Source organism: Lithobates pipiens, unplaced genomic scaffold, assembly GCF_037356315.1.
Source record: "Lithobates pipiens isolate NorthernLeopardFrog02 unplaced genomic scaffold, aLitPip1_a1.2 Scaffold_22, whole genome shotgun sequence".
Classification (NCBI taxonomy): Eukaryota; Metazoa; Chordata; class Amphibia; order Anura; family Ranidae; genus Lithobates; species Lithobates pipiens.
Window position 1 is genome coordinate 90,357,577 of NW_027507784.1, and position 21,999 is coordinate 90,379,575.

Here is a 21,999-nt window from a genome sequence, read left to right on the forward strand (position 1 = left end):
AAAGTACTTAGTAGTTTTAGAAAAAAAAAGGATTTTAGACTTAGAAGAGAGAATTCTATTGAGTCTGGGATAGAACTCTGCCTTCTAACAAACAGTGTAATATATGTTCGCCTGGACTGGGACAAAAATTTGGCCTTGGACTTCATCCAGACTGGCCCACTTACATTTTGAGCGTCCCATCAGCACCCCCTTACATCAGAGTCCCATCAGCAGCCCCTTACATCAGAGTCCCATCAGCAGCCCCCTTACATCAGAGTCCCATCAGCAGCCCCCTTACATCAGAGTCTCATCAGCAGCCCCTTTGCATCAGAGTCCCATCAGCAGCCCCCTTGCATCAGAGTCCCATTAGCAGCCCCCTTACATCAGAGTCCCATCAGCAGCCCCTTACATCAGAGTGTCCCATCAGCACCCCCCTTACATAAGAGTCCCATCAGCAGCCCCTTTACATCAGAGTCCCATCATCAGCCCCCTTACATCAGAGTCCCATCATCAGCCCCCTTACATCAGAGTCCCATCATCAGCCCCCTTACATCAGAGTCCCATCATCAGCCCCCTTACATCAGAGTCCCATCATCAGCCCCCTTACATCAGAGTCCCATCATCAGCCCCCTTACATCAGAGTCCCATCTGCAGCCCCCTTACATCAGAGTCCCATCAGCAGCCCCTTACATCAGAGTGTCCCATCAGCACCCCCCTTACATAAGAGTCCCATCAGCAGCCCCTTTACATCAGAGTCCCATCATCAGCCCCCTTACATCAGAGTCCCATCATCAGCCCCCTTACATCAGAGTCCCATCATCAGCCCCCTTACATCAGAGTCCCATCATCAGCCCCCTTACATCAGAGTCCCATCATCAGCCCCCTTACATCAGAGTCCCATCATCAGCCCCCTTACATCAGAGTCCCATCAGCAGCCCCTTACATCAGAGTGTCCCATCAGCAGCCCCTTACATCAGAGTCCCATCAGCAGCCCCTTACATCAGAGTCCCATCAGCAGCCCCTTACATCAGAGTCCCATCAGCACCCCCTTACATCAGAGTGTCCCCCTCACACATGTACTCACAGTTCTGAAGGCAGCTTCTCTTCTTCCTCTCTCCAGTTATGTGATAACAAGTGATAGGGGAGAGAGGAAGGAAAGTCTGTCGGCAACAGTATGCCTGTTCTTGAAGCACTGACACCAGCCATATTCCACTCCATGTGAATCTTCCCCAAATTCTTGAATGGCCTTTGCTTTACAGTTCTCTCAAGGCTGCAGTTTTCCCTATTGCTTGTGCACCCTTTTCTACCACCCTTCTTCCTTCCACTCAACGTTCCATTTTTATGCTTGGATACCTTTACAGGTGTTTTGAGTTAATTAGCTTATTAGAGTGTGACACCATGGGGGGTTATTTACGAAAGGCGAATTTACTTTCCACTGAAAGTGCACTTGGAAGTGCAGTCGCTCTAAATCTAAGGGGTAGATCTGAAATGAGGGGAGGCTCCGCTGATTTTATCATGCAATCATATGCAAGCTAAAATGCTGTTTTTCATTTTCCTTGCATGTCACCCTCAGATCTACAGCGACTGCGCTTTCAAGTGCACTTACAGTGCAAAGTGGATTTGCCTTTAGTAAATAATAGGAGTCTAAAATATTGAACTTTTTCACAATATTCAAATTTTCTGAGATACTGAATTTTGGGTTTTCACGAGCTGTAAGCCATAATTATCAAAATTAAAAGAAAGAAATGCTTGAAATATATCACTCTGTGTGTAATGAATCTATATAATATATATGTTTAATTTTATTAATTGAATTACTGAAATAAACTTTTTGTAAATATAAATATATATATATATGCTGAGCTAAAATGTATAAGTGCACAGTAAATAAATGATCTCAAATTAAATAAATAATGAACCAGTGAATTATAAATGTTAATACACATTTATCATACTATGGATATAGTTAAAGTGATAACGTTTTTGATCGGTACTCACCTCTCCGCAGGTTTCCGGGTCTTCAGGGAGTTCTGTCGGAGATGAGGTGACGTCACGGACATCGACATCACCGGACTCCTCCCCCCTTCCCCAAGTGCCTCCGTCTGCTAACGAAGGGCAGGTGGGAGGAGTCTGGTGACGTCGAAGTTCTGATAGAACGTAACTCGTACAGGGGAGGAGCTACACATGACGTCACCCGCTGCTGCCCTATGGAACTAACACGATTGTCGGCTTTACATGCTGTGTTTGTATCATCTTTATGTGAGTAGTTTGTGTTTGAACACAAAAATGAAATCTTATACTTAAGCGGTGAGCACTTCTACCCATGACCTGGCGTCCTTGCTTAGATCTAAGGAGACGTGAGAGAAGTTTATGGTTCGTGTTAACCCTTTTGATACCCGCTGGCATGACCACCTGTTTGCACAGGGGTCCATGCCATAAGGTGAGAGTGATTAGTTAGACCGGAGGTGGAGGGATTGTCACGCTACTGTGGGAAAAAGATTACTTACGTCAGTGCTACAGATTGAATTTAAAACGTATTGGTGTGAACTGTGAAGTTAAGTCATGGATTGTGGAAACTAACTAGTGTCGGGTGATTGTATATAGTGTATACCACATTTACCACTGACTAATGCAGAGCTGCAATGCAAGGAGATCAGCTAAAAGTAGTTGGTATGTGCGTTATAATTAATCGAAATTAGTTGATTAATCAAAAAAAAAAAAAACGATTAATCAAACACGAAAATTTTAATCAGTAACAGCCCTAATATATATATATATATATATTTATATTAAAAAAGCAGCACTATATCAAAGTGCTTCTGCTTTCATATAGTGTCCAAATAAGTCAATAATGACCATGCTGAAAAACGGTGATTTAAGTGATTTAACCACTTGACCACTGGGCACTTAAACCCCCTTCCTAACCAGACCAATTTTCAGCTTTCGGTGCTCTCACACTTTGAATGACAATTACTCAGTAATGCAACACTGTACCTATATGAATTTTTTGTCCTTTTTTTTTTATACAAATAGAGCTTTCTTTTGGTGGTATTTAATCACCGCTGGGTTTTTTATTTTTTGCACTATAAATCAAAAAAGACTGAAAATTCTGTAAACTAAATAAATAAATTATTTGTTTCTGTTAAAATTGATTGGAGTATTGGCAGAGTATTGTAGATTATTGGCAGAGTATTGCCCCAAGGGGTGCGCGAGAGCAAGATTCTGGGAGGACGTCCATGGACGACCTCCCAGAAAAACACGACTGCGCTGTAGCCGTCTTTCGGCTATGGCCCGGGCGGCAAGTGGTTAAATCATATATCAAAGTGCTCATGTGCATGTAAGTAGCGACCAATTGAGTCACTAATCCAGTATTGATAAAGGTCTGTGTAATCCAAAAGCTGTGATCCAAGCCGTGCTAAGGTGTCATCACTCAGGTGCCCTCCTTAGGTAATAAATGCCCCACCTCGGAGCGTGTGACTTTGCGATTAAGCTAAGTCAAAACAGGGGGGCGTGGCCGGATGTAGACCCGGGAGGACGTGTGGTGCTGGAGCTCCTGCCATCCTGAATTGAATCCTTAGCCATCCTTCGTCTATTTGCTCTTGGGGACGGCCGATTTCTATCCCCTGTACCTCTGACATCCCGCGGAGCGACGGGGAGGCAGTATTAGCACGGAGCACGGTGTATCTGGCGGCTCCGTGGTTTGAGGCCTAGCCATCTTGCGGCCTGTAGAGCCTCCGGACCGGCCGCTGTGGAGTGCCGGAGTGCGGGGCTCGGCTGCGCCCGGGAGCGGAACGGAGGGGACGCGGGAAGGAGACGAATCCTCGGGCATACCGCCGGACGCAGCTGCGGTGACTGACACACTCCGTTGCATACGGCCGTGCAGTGGTGCATCTGCAGTTGGGAGGACTGTGTCTTATGGAGGCCTTGTAATATCCTCGCTGGAGTGGTGAGTCCTTACCTGGGGGCACCGATAGCTGCACAGGAGTGGTGGAGAGAGGAGAGGGAGAGAGGCTGTCAGCCCTGGTGCCATTCCCTGCTGCTTTCCTTGCTGGGCAGCTGTACTGACTGAACTGCATATCTTCAGGGGCCTTAATCCAACTTCCTACTACTTAGCAGTACTGTGTGCATTCTATCCTGTACTGTCTCTGGATGTGAGAGGCTCTTTGGGGCTACCAGATCTGTGTTTTTTTGCCATCCTAATCATTCTTTGCTGTATCCCTGAAGCTAACTATCCTTAAAGGGCCGCACCTCTTCTCTACACACACGTATACTTCAGACCAGCTTGCCCGTTATCTTTTCCTCATGCCCTCCAAAGGCAAGTCTGCGGCTAAGAAAGCACCGTTACAGCCTGCGCAAACTCCTAGTGACTTTCTAAATCAATTTAAGGCTTTGATGGCAGATATGGAGCAGGCGGCTCCTCAGGAGGCTAACCCATCTGCACCCACTTTGCCTCCAACCAATGATACCACTGTTATTCTGGCAGTGATTGAGCAAAGCAGAACATCCTTGTTAGTGCGCATAGACCACCTGGCGGAGGAATGCAACCTTATAAGAGCAGATTTTGATAAATTCCGGGGCAGGCTCTCGGAGACTGAATCGCGCATCTCGGTGACGGAGGACACTACTCACCGTCATGATGAGGCCATCCAAGCTCTGCAGCGTACGGTTCAGACTCTGGTGGCCAAGTCCGATGATGCTGAAAACCGTTTGCGCAGGAACAATGTCCGGGTCTTGGGCCTGCCGGAGGGTGCAGAGGGGGACCGTCCGGCTGAATTTACCGAAGATTTCTTTAAATCGTTGCTTCACTTGACCGATGTCCCACCAACGTATGTGGTCGAGAGAGCTCACAGGGTCCCGACCAGTCGGGGTCCCCCCCCAGGCCCTTCTTGGTGCGCTTTCTCAATTTTCGGGACCGAGATCGGATTCTGCGTGAGGCTCGTAAACATCAGACCCTGCCTTTTGAGAACACGGCGGTGCACTTATATCCGGATTTCTCTGCTGATCTCCAGCGACGACGCAAGACATTTACAGACGTCAGAAGGAGGCTTCGTGAGCGTGAGTTGAAATATTCTATGCTTTATCCCAGCCGACTGCGGGTGCAACATGGAGGATCGGTGAAATTCTTTGAGTCTCCCGCGGAAGCTGATCAATGGCTTCGGTCGCTATAACTGGCCTGCTAGGAAACTCCTGATTACCTGACGGCGGATCGACTTACAGCTATCTGTTTCTGTTTTGGTTTTTTCCTTTTTTTTTTTTTTTTTGCCATGGGTGGTTGAAACCTAGCTACGGGGGGGGTCTGTCTTCCCTACATATGTGTCTCCTCCTGGAATGCACTTGACATCCACCAAGCAGCCTAACGTACTTTGGCTGGGGCGGGGGGCGGGTGGTGGCAGTTGATGGCAGCTTTTCCTGTACAGTCTCCTGCAGGTTCCCTGCCTCGGGGGGGGGGCCGCATGCCATGGTTGCCTATATCATTTTTCTTGTGTTTTTGTTTTTACCCCCACTTGGATGAACGAGCTGGTGGGAGACATGTAGTGGCACAGGCTATCCGGATTTACATACCGAAGGATGGACGGACTGTGAGTGGAGTTGGAGCTCCAGGCACGTGAACACTATGTCCATGTTACTTTTGACTTCTGGTTTACACTTGAACTTTTTTTTGGTTCTAGGGCTTTTATTTTTTTGTCTAGTGGTCCTTTTTTGACCCATTAGGCTATGCCTTCCAGGACTGTTTTTGGACTCAGTTTTGGGATAAGCTGCGTGTACGTGTTTTTTTATGTTGTTACACAGCAGCAGGGTGTTTTTGGGTTCTACAGGGTAAGGGGTGGGATAGGTGCAGCCCTCCAAGGTAAATTGTTTATCTATATGCTCAATGTGGTCTCTGATTTCAGTCTGCAATTGTATATATCACTGATGCCGTTTGTACTTTACTTCAGTTTAACGAGTCACGTGGGGTATGATGGCGGGATCGGGGTTTAATGTAGTTTCATGGAATGTTAGAGGTCTTAATGATAAATTCCGTAGAGCTTTAATGTTTCAATATTTAAAAACGTTCAATCCTCCTGTGGTGTTTTTGCAGGAGACACATCTGGATGGGAGCAGGGTGCTGGCCTTACGCAGAGCCTGGGTACAAAGAGCGCTGCATGCTACATACTCTACTTACTCCAGGGGAGTGTCAATTTTAATTGGCAAGGCGGTACCGTGCACCATCCACCATGTGATCTCGGACCCGGGTGGTAGGTTTTTGGCGGTTGTGGCAGATATTGGTGGGTGTAAAATGGTTTTGGTGAACGTTTATATCCCGCCCCCATTCCAGATTCAGATCCTGTATGACCTTTTGGGTAAATTGGCGCCCTACATGCATCTCCCTCTCCTTATAGCCGGGGACTTTAATGCTATCCTCTCTACTGCTTTGGGCTTGTCTAATGCTTCTAGAGTGGCGTCGGCCGATCTCTCTGCCTGGGCGGCGGTTGCTTCCCTGACAGAGATTTGGCGTTGGAAAAACCCTGTCACCAGAGGTTACTCACACTTATCGAAAACTCATAAATCCTCTTCGAGAATAGATCTAGCATTTGCAAATTCGGCTATGCTTCAATTGGTAGGGGGGGCAAAATATTTAGCGGGTGGTATTTCTGACCATTCGCCCTTGTCAATTTACATTGGGTCCACCGTGAGTCCTGCGGGGAGAGGGTGGAAATTGAACCCGGGGTGGTTGGAGGTGGAAGAGGTGTCCTCCCAAGTGGCGCCGCATTTTGCACATTATTGGGAGGATAACGAGGGGTCTGCCGATGCCACCGTTGTTTGGGATGCCTTTAAGGCCTGCATGCGGGGGCACTATATTTCGGCCATCAAACAGGCCCGCAGGTCTCATAATCAGATAGATCAAGAATTGCAGGACAGGGAGAGGGTGTGTGCTATGGAGCACGCGAACAACCAGTCTGATGCCACTTATGGCGCATTGTTGGAGGCAATGCATGCTTTGGCACTCCATTACTCTGATCTAACACACACCTCTAGGACGAAAATGGCTGAATCCATCTTTGAACAAGGGGACAAGAACGGTAAACTTTTGGCCATGCTAGTGGCTGAGCAAAGGGTGCAGACTAATATTCCTTGTATCAAGAACACTCAGGGTGACCTGTTGACTACCCCGACAGACATACTAGACACATTTGTGGAATACTACAAGACCCTTTATGCACCCATACCGACCTATGACATGGCTGAGCTGGATGGGTTGTTAGCATCATTGCAGGTCCCGAGGCTGTCTGAGGCGGATAGGGACTTTTTGGAGGCTGACATAGCGACTGAGGAAATTGAAAAAGCTATTAGGTCCTTCCCTCCCCGTAAATCCCCAGGGCCTGACAGCTTCTGCAGCGAGTGGTATAGGCAGCACTTGGAAGAACTGGTTCCTCGACTTAAAAACCTATATGATTACTGCTTGGAACACAGGTGTCTCCCGGCTTCTTTGCTGGAGGCACAGGTGATCCTGCTGCCGAAGCCGGGTAAGGACCCCCTATTATGTTCTTCGTATAGACCCATCGCACTGCTGAACCAGGACTTAAAAATTCTAACGAAGGTACTGGCTACCAGACTCTCTCAGGTTATCACGACTCTGGTTGATATAGATCAGACGGGGTTTATTCCGCAGAAATCTACTGATACGAATTTACGTAGATTGTTCACCCACCTGCAGATTGAACACGCTGACAAAGGATCTAGGGTGGTAGTTTCCCTGGATATGGCCAAGGCCTTTGATTCCGTAGACTGGCAGTACATGTTAACAGTTCTGCGGAGAATGGGCTTTGGGGAGACCTATGTGACCTGGATTTCTCTGCTTTACAGTGCTCCACAGGCCAGTATCAAGATAGCCAATTCAGTCTCACCTCAATTCGGCGTCCACAGGGGCACGCGTCAGGGGTGTCCTCTGTCCCCGTTCTTATTTGCATTAGCCATAGAGCCACTGGCTATAGCCCTGAGGCTATCGCCTGGGGTAGGAGCACTGGAGGTGGGGGGCATTAGGGAGTGTATAGCGCTCTATGCAGATGACATGCTCCTCTTCTTGAAGGATGCAGGGCCATCTTTGGAGGCGGTCTTTGGGGTGCTCGACAAATTTGCTGAGTTCTCCGGGCTCCGGGTTAATTGGGAGAAATCCAACGTGTTGGCTATTGATGGGGAGGCACGAGAGTTGGCGACCACTAGGGTCCCCATCGCCTGGGTGCAAGAATTTAAATACTTGGGAGTGAAAGTTTCACCACGAGTGGGCGACTTTATGTCTCTGAATCTCCTCCCCTTGTTGGCCAGGGTTAAGGTGCAGCTGGAAGCTTGGAAGCATCTGCCGCTGTCCCTCATTGGTAGGGTCAACCTGCTCAAAATGAAGGTTCTGCCTGTATTCCTTTACCTTTTACGTAATTCTCCTATTTGGATTCCTTGCTCATTTTTTCGGAGGGTTAATAGTCTCTTTGGATCCTTTCTGTGGGCTGCTTCGCACCCCCGGATAGGTCTCAGGGTTTTGCAGGAGCCATGGGGTCAAGGTGGCTTGGCATTACCGGATCTTTTTAAATATTATTTAGCTGGGCAAATGGTGGTCGCCGGACGGTGGCTGACACGGGAGGACGGGGATTCGGCAAATGTACTGGAGGCGGCCCTTGTGGGCTCATATGAGAGCCTGTCCTATTTGGTGTATAGAGGTCCAGGGGCTTCACCAGCTCTGACGGCCTCTATGCGGGCAACGATTCGGGCCTGGGGGAAAGTGCAGTCCTTGATGAAACAGCCAGAAGGGAGCTGGTCTCCTGACACTCCTCTATGGTTCAATCCTAAATTGTCACATTTTGGGGGCATACCTGATCCGGTGATATGGGCCAGGGTAGGTATTAAACAGTTAAAACATGTGGTGGGAGGGGGACAGCTTTTGACGTTTGATCAGCTTAACCACTTCAGCCCCGGACCAATAAACACCTTAAGGACCAGAGGTCTTTTTCCAATTTCGCACTGCGCTGCTTTAACTGGTAATTGCGCGGTCATGCAATATTGCACCCAAACGAAATTTGCGTCCTTTTCTTCCCACAAATAGAGCTTTCTTTTGATGGTATTTGATTGCCTCTGCGATTTTTTTTTTTGCGATATAAATGGAAAAAGAGCGAAAATTTTGAAAAAAAAAGATATTTACTGAGAGGCATGTTGAGTCCATGGAATATTTTATATTTTGCCAAAAGTTGCGGGAAGATTACAAACTTTTTTTTTTTTTGCACAAAGTTGTCACTAAATGATATATTGCTCACACATGCTATGGGCAAAAGTCAAATTACACCCCAAAATAAATTCTGCTGCTTCTCCCGAGTACGGGGATACCACATGTGGGGGACTTTTTGGGAGCCTAGCCACGTACGGGACCCCGAAAACCAAGCACTGCCTTCCGGATTTAAATATAAAATGCTACCAAAAAACCTGTTAGCGATGGCAGGGAATCAGGCCTGACTCTGCGATCGCTGCAGTTATGTGTTTAGTGTTTTGTAAGTGACAGTGATCGATCGATACTGCACTTGGGTGGGCTGGGCAGAGGGGCAAAACGCAGGTGCTAGCAGGTATCTGGGCTGATCCCGCTAACAATGCGTTTTTTTGGAACCCTAAACTGCTGGGGACGCTAGTATAGATCTGATCAGATCAGATATTGATCTGTTCAGATTCTATAGCACTACGGGGAGGTGTATGCTTTGCGTGTGGGTGTTAGCGGTACTGGCACTAACCTAGCGCTGCCTGGGGCGACGCAGACCCTGACCCTAAAACCTAATTGATATCACCCGCCGGGTGATCAGGGGGTTAAACCTTTATTGGGTAATAAATGGTGGGTGCCCTGATGCTATAAAAAACAAACTAACCAGAGTCACCCGTAACACTTATACGGTGATCAGTGGTGAAAGGGTTAACTAGGGGCAATCAGGGGGTTCAAATTTTTATTAGGTAGTATATGGGGGTCCCTGGCGCTATATAAAAACCTGACGGGGAACCTAAATAACTAACTGGCTAACCAGCGTCACCAGTGACACTTATACTGTGATCGCTGGTGAAAGGGGGTGAAAGGGTTAACTAGCAGCAATCAGGGGGTTAAAACCATTATTGGGTAGTATATCGGGGTACCTAGCGCTATAAAAACCTGGCGGTCAACCTAAAAAAATAACTAGCTACCTAGCGACACTGATGCAGCGATCAGAAAAATGATCGCTTAGTGACACTGGCAAAAGGGGGTGAAAGGGTTAACTAGCGGCAATCAGGGGGTTAAAACCATTATTGGGTAGTATATCGGGGTACCTAGCGCTATAAAAACCTGGCGGTGAACCTAAAAAAATAACTAGCTACCTAGCGACACATGCAGCGATCAGAAAAATGATCGCTTAGTGACACTGGCAAAAGGGGGTGAAAGGGTTAACTCTAGGGGCAATCAGGGGGTTAAATCTTTATTGGGGGGTGATAGGGGGCTACCCTGGACCTAACACTAACTGTCCTGACAGTTTTTACTGTCACAACTGACACTGAATGCATTGATCAGTAAAGAAATGATCAATGCAATCAGTGACACTGTGACTGGGGGGGGGGGGGAGGGGGGGCGATCGGGGGGGGGGGGGGGTTTGTGTGCCTGTGTGTACCTACATGTCAGTGTAGTGTTGGTGCACACTTACTATTAGTCTTCTCCTCGTAGTCCGGTCAAAAAGACCGCCCGAGGAGAATGACATCACTTCCTCCTTCCTGTGTAAACAATACACAGTGGGAGGAAGCTTCTCATTGGCCAGGAGTGATCCAGAGGGGGTGGCCGAAAACGAACGGCCATCCCCTCATCACGGAGCGCTCCTGGAGGGAACCGGACCGTCGTATCCAACGGGAGGGGGTCCGATAGGACCCCCCACCCGCTGGAAGGCAATCACGTACATCTACGTGATTGTGCCTGCCTGTGCCATTGTGCTGACGCACATTGGCAATACGGCGGTCCTGAAGTGGTTAAGGTACAACATGATCTTCCCAATTGGTATTTTTTTCGGTACCTACAGTTGCGGCACGCTTTTCTCTCTCAGTTCGGTCCTGGGGCTCTGCAGTTGGGAGTGTCACCCCTGGAAATGGTGCTGCGGACAGAGAACCTGAAAAAGCCTCTCTCCGTTGTGTACAGAATGTTGTTCTTGGACAGGCCAAAACCTGTCCAACAATGTAGAGAGGTTTGGAGTGCCTTGGTACCTGACTTTGGAGGGGAGGATTGGGACGACATGTGGGGATACCCGTTCCAGACCTTAGTATCGGCTAGAGACAGACTTATCCAGTTTAAAATCCTGCATAGAGTATACTACACCCCAGCCAGACTGGCTAGAATTTACGGTACGGGGACGGGGGGATGCTGGCGTTGCACAGCTGACCGAGCTGATTTTGACCATGTGTTTTGGCAGTGCCCGCGGATTGAGGAGTTCTGGAGGGGAGTGACACAGGTTATACAATCTGTCCTTTCGGTGCCAATTCCAGTCACAGTTGCGGTATGTTTGCTTGGATTGGTGGAGGAGTTGGCACCTCGAAAGGCGCAGAGGACTCTGATCTCTCTGACGCTGTTTTATGCACGCAAATCTATCCTGCTATGTTGGAAGAAACCCGAACCTCCTACGGTTTCTTATTGGAAAGGTTTAATTAATAAAGCTTTACCGTTATACAAAGCCACCTATCTCAACAGAGGGTGTCCTAACAAATTTGAGAGCGTGTGGAGGTATTGGCTTGATGCCGCTGACACTGTGAATTGATCGCTAGGCGGGTGGTGTACTCCTTGTGTGTCGGGTGAGGGGAGGGGTAGGGAGGTGCTATCCCTTGGGTTGGCTTACATCCCCATCTCGGGTAGCTAAATACTCAGTACCGGTACAATTAATGTGTTTCTTATTTGTGTGATACTGTCGATGATCACAGACTGAGCTCCAGAAGGAGAATGGAGGGCTGCACGGGAGGGAGTTTTGTTGGGTGGGGGGGAGGGAGTGGCTGGGAAGGGCGGGGGGGGGGGGGGGGGGTTATGTTTATGTTTGTATGTTATTACTGTGTTGAAAAACTTTCAATAAAAATTAATTAAAAAAAAAAAAGCTAAGTCAAAACACGCATGTGAACCACCTCTGGGCTCTATGATGGTATTGGGCTCCTGGATTCCTCAGCATACACCAACTGGGATATTAAACAGGAAAAACTTCATAGTGCAAGTATAGTTTGAACCATTTATTAAATAAAGCAAAAGAGATCCCCTTCGGGGGTACTCACACAGATTAGGTGCGTCAGTCTTGAGCTCTATGGTAAGCCTATACTGGTGTATACAATGGTGGTATGGGGATGACGTGGGCATCCTCCTCAGTGCACAAGATGCTTGCCGTGCCGTCCTGACCCCTCCCCAACGTGTATCCATGCAGGGACTATGCATCTACTTCAGGAGAAAACTGAGGACATTAACAATTTTTGTCAGATGCACCTCTATACAGATCTCTACAACAGAGCTAAGGGCCCATTCACACCATTGTGATGGCAGATATCGCATTTAATTCGCAGCGCCACTGTTGTTCACATTACATGTGATGTCTGTGCGGTGCGATGTCAATCATACAGATAGTATGGCTCATATCGCACCGCATTCAGTGCAAACACGCACAGGACCCTTTTTTCTGTTTGGACCAGAATCGGATCACATGTGCGTTCACACATAAGCGATCCAATTCATGTCTGAACTGTCAGTTCGCAGTGCGATATGCGAGCTGAAATGGGGGTGTCGTTAACATATAATGACACTCCCCAGCAATTTGCATATGGCAGTGTGAACTACCGTGCGTGTCGGGTGCAGTTGATTCACAGGGTTCTCACACCGCAGTAGTGTGAACCGGCCCTAAAAAAGAGGGACTTTTAGGGGTTAATTTACTAAAACTCCAAAATCCGGTGCAGCTGTGCATGGTAGCCAATCAGCTTCTAACGTCAGCTTCTTCAATTAAGATTTAAAAAAAATTTTTTTAAAAAACCTTGGAAGCTGATTGGTTTCTATGCAGAGCTGCACCAGATTTTGCACTCTTCGATTTAAAACCTATAGATCAGGGGTGTCCAAACTTTTTTCAAAGAGGGCCAGATTTGATGAAGTGAACATGCTCGAGGGCCGACCATTTTGCTTGACATTCTTTAAACCATTAAAATTCAGTCTAAGTGTGTTCATCCAAGCACTGATACACGGCCCAACAAGAATTCTCTTGCCTTTGTGCTGTGTGTGGTGAACAGATGAGCTCGGGTGTGTTATTTGGATATACTGTATTTAATCGGCTTATACCACACACCTTAACTTTAAAAAGGAAGTCTCAGGAATAAAAATAAAAAAAATCTTAAATTTTAAATAAAGACATGTGAAGCAAAATAAGGGTCAGTGCCCATCTGCAGCCCCCAGCGTATTGCCATGAATTCAGCCCCCAGCGTATTGCCATGAATGCAGCCCCCAGCGTATTGCCATGAATGCAGCCCCCAGCGTATTGCCATAAATGCAGCCCCCAGCGTATTGCCATAAATGCAGCCCCCAGCGTATTGCCATAAATGCAGCCTCCCCCAGCGTATTGCCATAAATGCAGCCTCCCCCAGCGTATTGCCATAAATGCAGCCTCCCCCAGCGTATTGCCATAAATGCAGCCTCCCCCAGCGTATTGCCATAAATGCAGCCTCCCCCAGCGTATTGCCATAAATGCAGCCTCCCCCAGCGTATTGCCATAAATGCAGCCTCCCCCAGCGTATTGCCATAAATGCAGCCTCCCCCAGCGTATTGCCATAAATGCAGCCTCCCCCAGCGTATTGCCATAAATGCAGCCTCCCCCAGCGTATTGTCATGAATGCAGCCTCCCCCGTATTGCCATGAATGCAGCCCCCAGCGTATTGCCATGAATGCAGCCCCCAGCGTATTGCCATGAATGCAGCCCCCAGCGTATTGCCATGAATGCAGCCCCCATCGTATTGCCATAAATGCAGCCCCCAGCGTTTTGCCATAAATGCAGCCCCCAGCGTATTGCCATAAATGCAGCCCCCAGCGTATTGCCATAAATGCAGCCCCCAGCGTATTGCCATAAATGCAGCCCCCAGCGTATTGCCATAAATGCAGCCCCCAGCGTATTGCCATAAATGCAGCCCCCAGCGTATTGCCATAAATGCAGCCCCCAGCGTATTGCCATAAATGCAGCCCCCAGCGTATTGCCATAAATGCAGCCCCCAGCGTATTGCCATAAATGCAGCCCCCAGCGTATTGCCATAAATGCAGCCCCCAGCGTATTGCCATGAATGCAGCCCCCAGCGTATTGTCATGAATGCAGCCTCCCCCGTATTGTCATGAATGCAGCCTCCCCCGTATTGTCATGAATGCAGCCTCCCCCGTATTGTCATGAATGCAGCCTCCCCCGTATTGTCATGAATGCAGCCTCCCCCGTATTGTCATGAATGCAGCCTCCCCCGTATTGTCATGAATGCAGCCTCCCCCGTATTGCCATGAATGCAGCCCCCAGCGTATTGCCATGAATGCAGCCCACACATTGCCATGAATGCAGCCCACACATTGCCATGAATGCAGCCCACACATTGCCATGAATGCAGCCCACACATTGCCATGAATGCAGCCCCCACATTGCCATGAATGCAGCCCCCACATTGCCATGAATGCAGCCCCCACATTGCCATGAATGCAGCCCCCACATTGCCATGAATGCAGCCCCCACATTGCCATGAATGCAGCCCCCACATTGCCATGAATGCAGCCCCCACATTGCCATGAATGCAGCCCCCACATTGCCATGAATGCAGCCCCCACATTGCCATGAATGTAGCTCCCATATTGCCATGAATGCAGCCCACACATTTCCATGAATGCAGCCCCCACATTGCCATGAATGTAGCTCCCATATTGCCATGAATGCAGCCCACACATTTCCATGAATGCAGACTCACCATTGCCATCAGTGCAGCCTGATTCATGTCCCTCTGCAGCGTTGGAGGAGACAGGGAGGGGGGCGGGACGAACACCGACAGACATACAGGAGAAACTCCTGTTTCTATGACGGCCTCTTTAATTGAAAGTCCCGCCTCCTGTGATGGACAAAACGGTTGTCCAATGGCAGCACAGGACGGGACTTCCTTTTACACAGGACGCTGTCCTGTATCCACGGCACTCGTTCTGCCCCCTCCATGGCAACCAGCATATCTATCTTTTGTGGCCCCCGGCGATCGGGGATTCGTTGGGGGCCACAAAAGATAGATATGTGAACATGACCAGACGGGCCGTCCGAAACCGGAACGCGGGCCGCGATTGGCCCGCGGGCCGGACTTTGGACATGCCTGCTATAGATTATCTGCAGATTTTCTATGGTTAGATGGAAATAGTGGAACGGATTCCTCCATCTATGCTGAACTGTGTGGATAGAAGAATCTTCCACTTTTTCCATCTGACCATAGAAAATCTGCAGCTAATCTATAGGTGTATGGCCAGTCTAATATTAGGCTGGCCATACATTATACAATTTTCTTCTATAGATTTCCTTTAGATTTACCAAAACCATATAATATGAGGTCAAATCTAAACACTTTCATTTGTGTGCAATCGGGTAGGCCCTTCTACTACGTAGTTCAAGGTAAATCTAAAGGAAATTGAATAAGAAAATTGTATGGTGTATGGCCAGCTTTAGACAGATCCTCCAAATAGAAAACAGTTGGGAGTGGTAGATACCTGACAGTGGTCCTGATCCTTCAAATGTTTTGGCTGGACATGCACTTTAAGGTTGGCCATACATGTTCAATCCTCTTATACAAATTTCCTTTAGATTTACCGAAAACCATATAATATGAGGTCAAAACTAAACAACACTTTCAATTGTAGCCAATTAGGCAGGCCCTTGCACTACAGAGTTGAAGGTAAATCTAAAGAAAATTGTATAATGTATGGCCAGCCTAAGTAAGGTTGCTTTCTTTGCATTGCTTTAAAAGTTTCTTGGCTGAAATGTGAGCATTGTGGCGCATGTAGTATGTATGTTTCCTGCTGATTGGCTGCTGCAGGAATGATTTCCCTTGGAATGTCAGCAGTGGGAAGTCCCAGAATGCTGTTTGCTCTACTTCCCCAGACTGATGATAACAGATAGTGCACAGTACAGCCATGATATCGCCCTCACTCACACGCTGCATCCTCGCTCTCTGGCCCAGGGCTGTGCTGCTGCAGCCATGTAGGGTGGGGGGGACACAGCACAGCGCGGCGAATGGAGTAGGGGGGGCACAGCACAGAGCGGTGAATGGAGTAGTGGGGGCACAGCACAGAGCGGTGAATGGAGTAGGGGGGACACAGCACAGAGCGGTGAATGGAGTAGGGGGGACACAGCACAGAGCGGTGAATGGAGTAGGGGGGACACAGCACAGAGCGGTGAATGGAGTAGGGGGGACACAGCACAGAGCGGTGAATGGAGTAGGGGGGACACAGCACAGAGCGGTGAATGGAGTAGGGGGGACACAGCACAGAGCAGTAAGTGGAGCCGCAACCACCGCGATAACGGAGGACAAAAACCTGAAGACCTACGACGATTTGCCTGGACCCTCTCTGCTCACCAATCTCTATTGGTTCTTCATCAGAGGATACTTGCTCTATTCCCATGAGTTACAGGTATGCGTTGCTGTCACTTTCTAAGTTACGAGGTGATTTACTACTAGACATGTGCAATTAGTTTCGTACGAATCAAAAATTCGTACAAATTTCTGGAAATTCGTATGGATCCGAAATACGAATTCTGTACGAAATACGAAATTTTGTTTACGAATTTCATATCCAAATTCATAACAAACATTCATAATTGTTACGAAAAGTTAATGAACCTAAAAGTTAAAACCCCAGGAAGTCGGCACAGGGATGGTGGGATCCCCTCATAATGGGCACCGTGGGTGTACAGACCCAGGAGCTTAGCACGGGGATGGTGGGAGCCCCTCATAATGGGCACAGCAAGTGTACAGACCCTGGAACTCAGCACAGTGTTGGTGGGAACCCCTCATAATGGGCACAGCAGGTGTACAGACCCTGGAACTTGGCACAGGGATGGTGAGAACCCCTCATAATGGGCACAGCAGCTGTACAGACCTGGGAGCTCAGCACAGGGATAATGGGAACCCCTCATAATGGACACAGCAGGTGTACAGACCCAGGAACTTGGCACAGGGATAGTGGTAACCCCCATAATGGGCACAGCAGCTGTACAGACCTGGGAACTCAGCACAGGGATGGTGGGGACCCTATGGGAATTTCTATGCTTACAAATTTTATACAAAATTTCGGATCCAAATTCTGTTACAACAGAAACGTGCTGATGTTTTGCTCACCAATCAGAGGAAGTCAGCACAACACAGGGATGGTGGGAACCCCTCATAATGATAAGTTCATCATAACGAACTTTTGTTATTTTGTAAAAAGTTTACGAATCTAACGAAAACTCGTATTTCGTACGAATCTGAATTGAATTTCAGACACGAATTTCGAATTAATTTTCGTACGGAAGGAAACCAAACGACTTTCTTGACTGCACACATGTCTATTTACTGCAGGAGTAGAGGCTGTTCTAGCAAAGTGCATGCTAAATTATGATTGGATATTGATTATGATTGGATATTCAAAGTGAACACAGCTTCACCTTTTAATAATCTCCACTTTGTTAGGTTAACAACCTCAATGCCTTTAATGAGTTCAAATCCTTCTGTCCCTCTTTTTAAAAAGGTATTGAATCCACAACCAGAAATGTAATTTATTGCAGCTTACCAATCAATAGATGTGGCAGCTGCATTAGTTTTATATATATATTTTTTTTAGGCATTTTCCTCTGTTTTCACCTGGTAACACACCTCCTGTATAAGGCTGGATTCACATCTATGCAGTTTTAGTGCTTTTTGCAGATTTGCACTAGAGTCCATTTATCATGGTTTCCTATGGAACACGATCTGTAGTGCAAAAAGCACAAAAAATGCCTGGGTGTGAATCCAGCCTAAGGCAGGGATCACACATGTGCAGGTTCCCCCACATTCAGTCTGCATAATGTGTAAGTGTGACTGGCTCTCAATGGAGCGGTTCACACAAGGTCCGGATTGAAAAAAGGGTCCTGTACATGTTTTGGTCCGGTTCAGGTGCAAATTCAGACCTTATTTGCAGTGTACAGACACAAACCCGGCCTTAGCGTGTCCCCACTCAGGATGAAGGAGCACAGGAGGAACCTTTGGACAGCATCATTGTCCGTTTTGGGGGGGATGGACTAGATCAGTGATGGTGAATCTTGGTACCCCAGATGTTTTGGAACTACATTGATACATGTTCAACTACACTGCAGAGTGCATGAGCATCATGGAAATGTAGTGGGGTGCCAAGGTTCGCCATCACTGGACTAGATCGTCTACCCTCACCGGCCACTTTATTAGGTTTGCCTGTCCAATTGCTTGGTAACACAAATTGTTAATCAGCCAATCACATGGCAGCAGCTCAATGCATTTAGACCTCTAGATGTGGTGAAGACAACTTGGTGAAGTTTTAAACCTCAGAATGGGGATTTAAGTGACTTTGACCGTGGCATGGTTGTTGGTGCCGGACGGGCTGCTCTGAGTATTTCAAAAACTGCTGGGATTTTCACACAACCATCTCTCGGGTTTATAGAGCATGGTGGGAAAAAGAGAAACTATCCAGTGAGCGAAAGTTGTGTGGAGGAAAATGCCTTGTTGATGTCAGAGGAGAATGAGCAGACTGGTTCCAGATGATAGAAAGACAACAGTAACTCAAGTACTTGGTTCAAACCGAGCATCAGAAAGGGGATTTAAGTGACTTTGACCATGGCATTGTTGTTGGTGCCAGACGGGCTGCTCTGAGTATTTCAAAAGACCTCCTGGGATCGGACAACCATCTCTCAGGTTTACAGAAAATGGTCCGAAAAAGAGAAAATATCCAGTGAGCGGCAGTTATGTGGCGGAAAATGCCTTGCTGATGTCAGAGGAGAATGGGCACAGAGACCCAGATATGACCACACTGGATATAAAATAAGAAATGTAATGACAACAGATTTTCATATAAATATATTTAGTATGTTGATTGGGAAGCGGCAAGGGAAAGCAAAAATATTATCTAATTAATATCTTTACGTCAGTTTCTTTTTATTTTATTTATTTTTTTCATTTTAAAGTGTATATCCAAACTTTTTTTTGTTTGTTTTTATTTTGGAAATGCTTAATTTAAAACCCCTGTCAGCAATAAAAGCCTATCTATGGCTCCATTACTTTTGGGTCTATTTATAAAACATTTTGCTGTGCAGAAGCTGTCATAAAAAATCCCCCGTAATGCATCTAATACAGAATGTGAATCTCCTCTGATTTTCAGCTCCTTCGAGTGGCCACAATGCGGTATATTCCAGAGTCACTCCTATATTCTGTATGAAGGAAAAACATGCCACATGGATCAAGAATAACCTCTTGCAGCCCACGCCGTAGCCGACGGATACAGCGCGGGTCTAAATTGCCAGGAGGGCGCCCATGTACGTGTGATTGCCTGCCCCCTGCGGGGTGCGTGGGTCAGTGAGTCCATGAGACTTGGCTGATCACCAATCGGCGTACCGGCCCCTTACCACGTGATCAGCTTTCAACCAGTGACGGCTGATCGGGTGATGTAAACCCAGTCGGTAATCGGAGGGGGAAAAAAGCCGATTTACTGTCTGGAGTAAACGGGAGATCAGTCCCACACACGCCAGACCCACTGCTGCTAATCAGTGCCACCTACCAGTGACTCATCAGTGCACATTTTCAAAATTAGGGGTTTTTTTTTGTTTGTTTAGCAAAAAATAAAAACTCCAGTAGTGATTAAGCGCTTCACCCCCGGAAAATTTGGCTGCTGAATGACCAGGCCATTTTTTGCGATTTGGCACAGCGTCGCTTTAAGGCTGGGTTCACACTGAAGCGATGCGGGAACGTCGCCAATCCACAGCGTTTTCCCGCATCGCATGCCTCCCGCTGGCAATTCACACTGCGCTATGCGGACTGCTGGGAGTGTCAGTGAAATCTTAATGACACCCCCAGATCAGTTCGCATATCGCAGTGCGATCTGCAAACTCGGACAGGAATCGGATCGAATGGTGTGAACACCCATGCGATCCGATTCTGCTGCGGACCAAAAAAAGGGTCCTTGCGAGTTTGCAGCGGGTGCGATGCAAATTCAGCCATACTATCTGTATGGCTGAACTCGAATCGCACAGAGATCGGATGTGATTTGCACTGCAGTGCGGTGCGAATCACATCCGGTTCTCACTGCCGCAGCGGTATGAACCCAGCCTAACTGACAAGTGGGCGGTCGTGCGAAGTTGCACCCAAACAAAATTGACGTCCTTTTTTTTTTTTTTTTTTTTTTTTCCCCACAAGAGTTTTCTTTGGTGGTATTTGATCATCCCTGTTGTTGTTTTATTTTTTGCGCTATAAACAAAAAAAGAGTGATTTAAAAAAAACACTATTTTGTACTTTTTCCCTTTTTTTATTTTAAAAGCTATTTTTTTTCTCAGTTTAGGCCAATATGTATTCTTCTGCATATTTTTGGTAATAAAAATTGCAATATGCGTATATTGATTGGTTTGCACAAATGTTATAGCGTCTACAAAATGGGGGATAGATTTATAGAATTTTTTATTTTTTTTTTAACTAGTAATGGCGGCGATCTGCGTTTTTTTATTTTTTTATTTTATTTTTTTTATCGGCACTGAGACATTATGGTGGACACATCGGGCACTTTTGACACACTTTTGGGACCACTGGCATCTATACTGGGGGCAGTGCTATAAAAATGCACTCATTACTGTAAAAATGTCACTAGCAGGGAAGGGGTTAGCAGGGGGCGATCAAGGGGTAAATTTTGTTCCCTGGGTGTGTTCTAACTGATGGGGGGGAGGGGACTGTGTAGGAGAGATGACAGATTGCTGTTCCTACTTTGTATGAACACACGATCAGTCTCTTCTCCCCTCAGAGAACCAGGACCTGTGTGTTTATATACACACACACACACACACACACACACACACCCCCGTTCTAAGTGTCTCGGTCATCGCATCTGCCGGGCATCGACTCTGGGGAGGGGGGGGGAGCAGCTGGCATGTGGCCACAGGGCAAAGCAACATAACATAACGTCGTCTTGCCCAGCCGCACCATTCTGCTGCAGTAAACCGGTGGCGGCTGGTCGGCAAGTGGTTAAATACCACCAAAAAGAAAGCTCTATTTGTGTGAAAAAATAAATTGCTAAAAAGTTTCTATGGGTACAGTGTAGCATGACCATTCAAAGTGTGACAGCGCTGAAAATTTGGCCTGGGCAGAAAGGGGATAGAAGTGTCCGGTAAGCAAGTGATTAATAACATTCGATTTTTATCCCTGTTTGCATGGGACAAATGCAAACTTTTTTATAAACGCACCCCAAAGTTTCCACAAACAACAACATATCTATTCTGCGATGCCTCGTGCAATGAACAAAACCATAAAAAGTAATTTTTTTATTGACTCTTTTTATAATGCACTCCCAGCAGTGTGCCTGCAGTTGTTTTCTATGTGATGTTTTATAGTCCTTTGACATGCGTTCCATCAGCACCAACATCTTTAGCAATAACCTGAGAAAGTGACTTTCATGAGATGGATTGTTTATGAGCAATAAAATGTTTGTCTTTTATGATGATCTTTTACCCTATTTAAAGTGTACATCTGGGCAAAGTACATCTCTGCAGTGTTTCCACCCCACGCTTTTGTCTCTTTTATAACTCTGCAAATATATTCAAATAGCTGTAGATCCACCAGAAATCCAGGGAGCTCCTAACATCCCACTTCTGCTATCCACCTTACTGCACTGAGATCCCAAACAGTGTTGTCATCCCTGCCTGAGATCTCCCCAGCTGGACTTGCCTGATCTCCATGGGGAATGAGTTCTGTAAGGGGAGGGGTTCTGTAGTCCGCAAGGAAAGCTGATAACACTGGGTGATGTTT

General features: G+C 47.1%; 1 protein-coding gene across 1 annotated transcript in view; it reads left to right on the forward strand.

The window, feature by feature from the left end:
* Positions 1-16,109: 16,109 nt before the first annotated feature.
* The window catches only part of LOC143923922 (sterol 26-hydroxylase, mitochondrial-like), a gene marked incomplete in the record, with an annotated part of 17,900 nt that continues 12,010 nt past the window's right edge, over positions 16,110-21,999 (forward strand). The window contains 1 exon segment of the mRNA XM_077447868.1: positions 16,110-16,636. Within this exon segment, the coding sequence (XP_077303994.1) occupies positions 16,139-16,636 (498 nt within the window).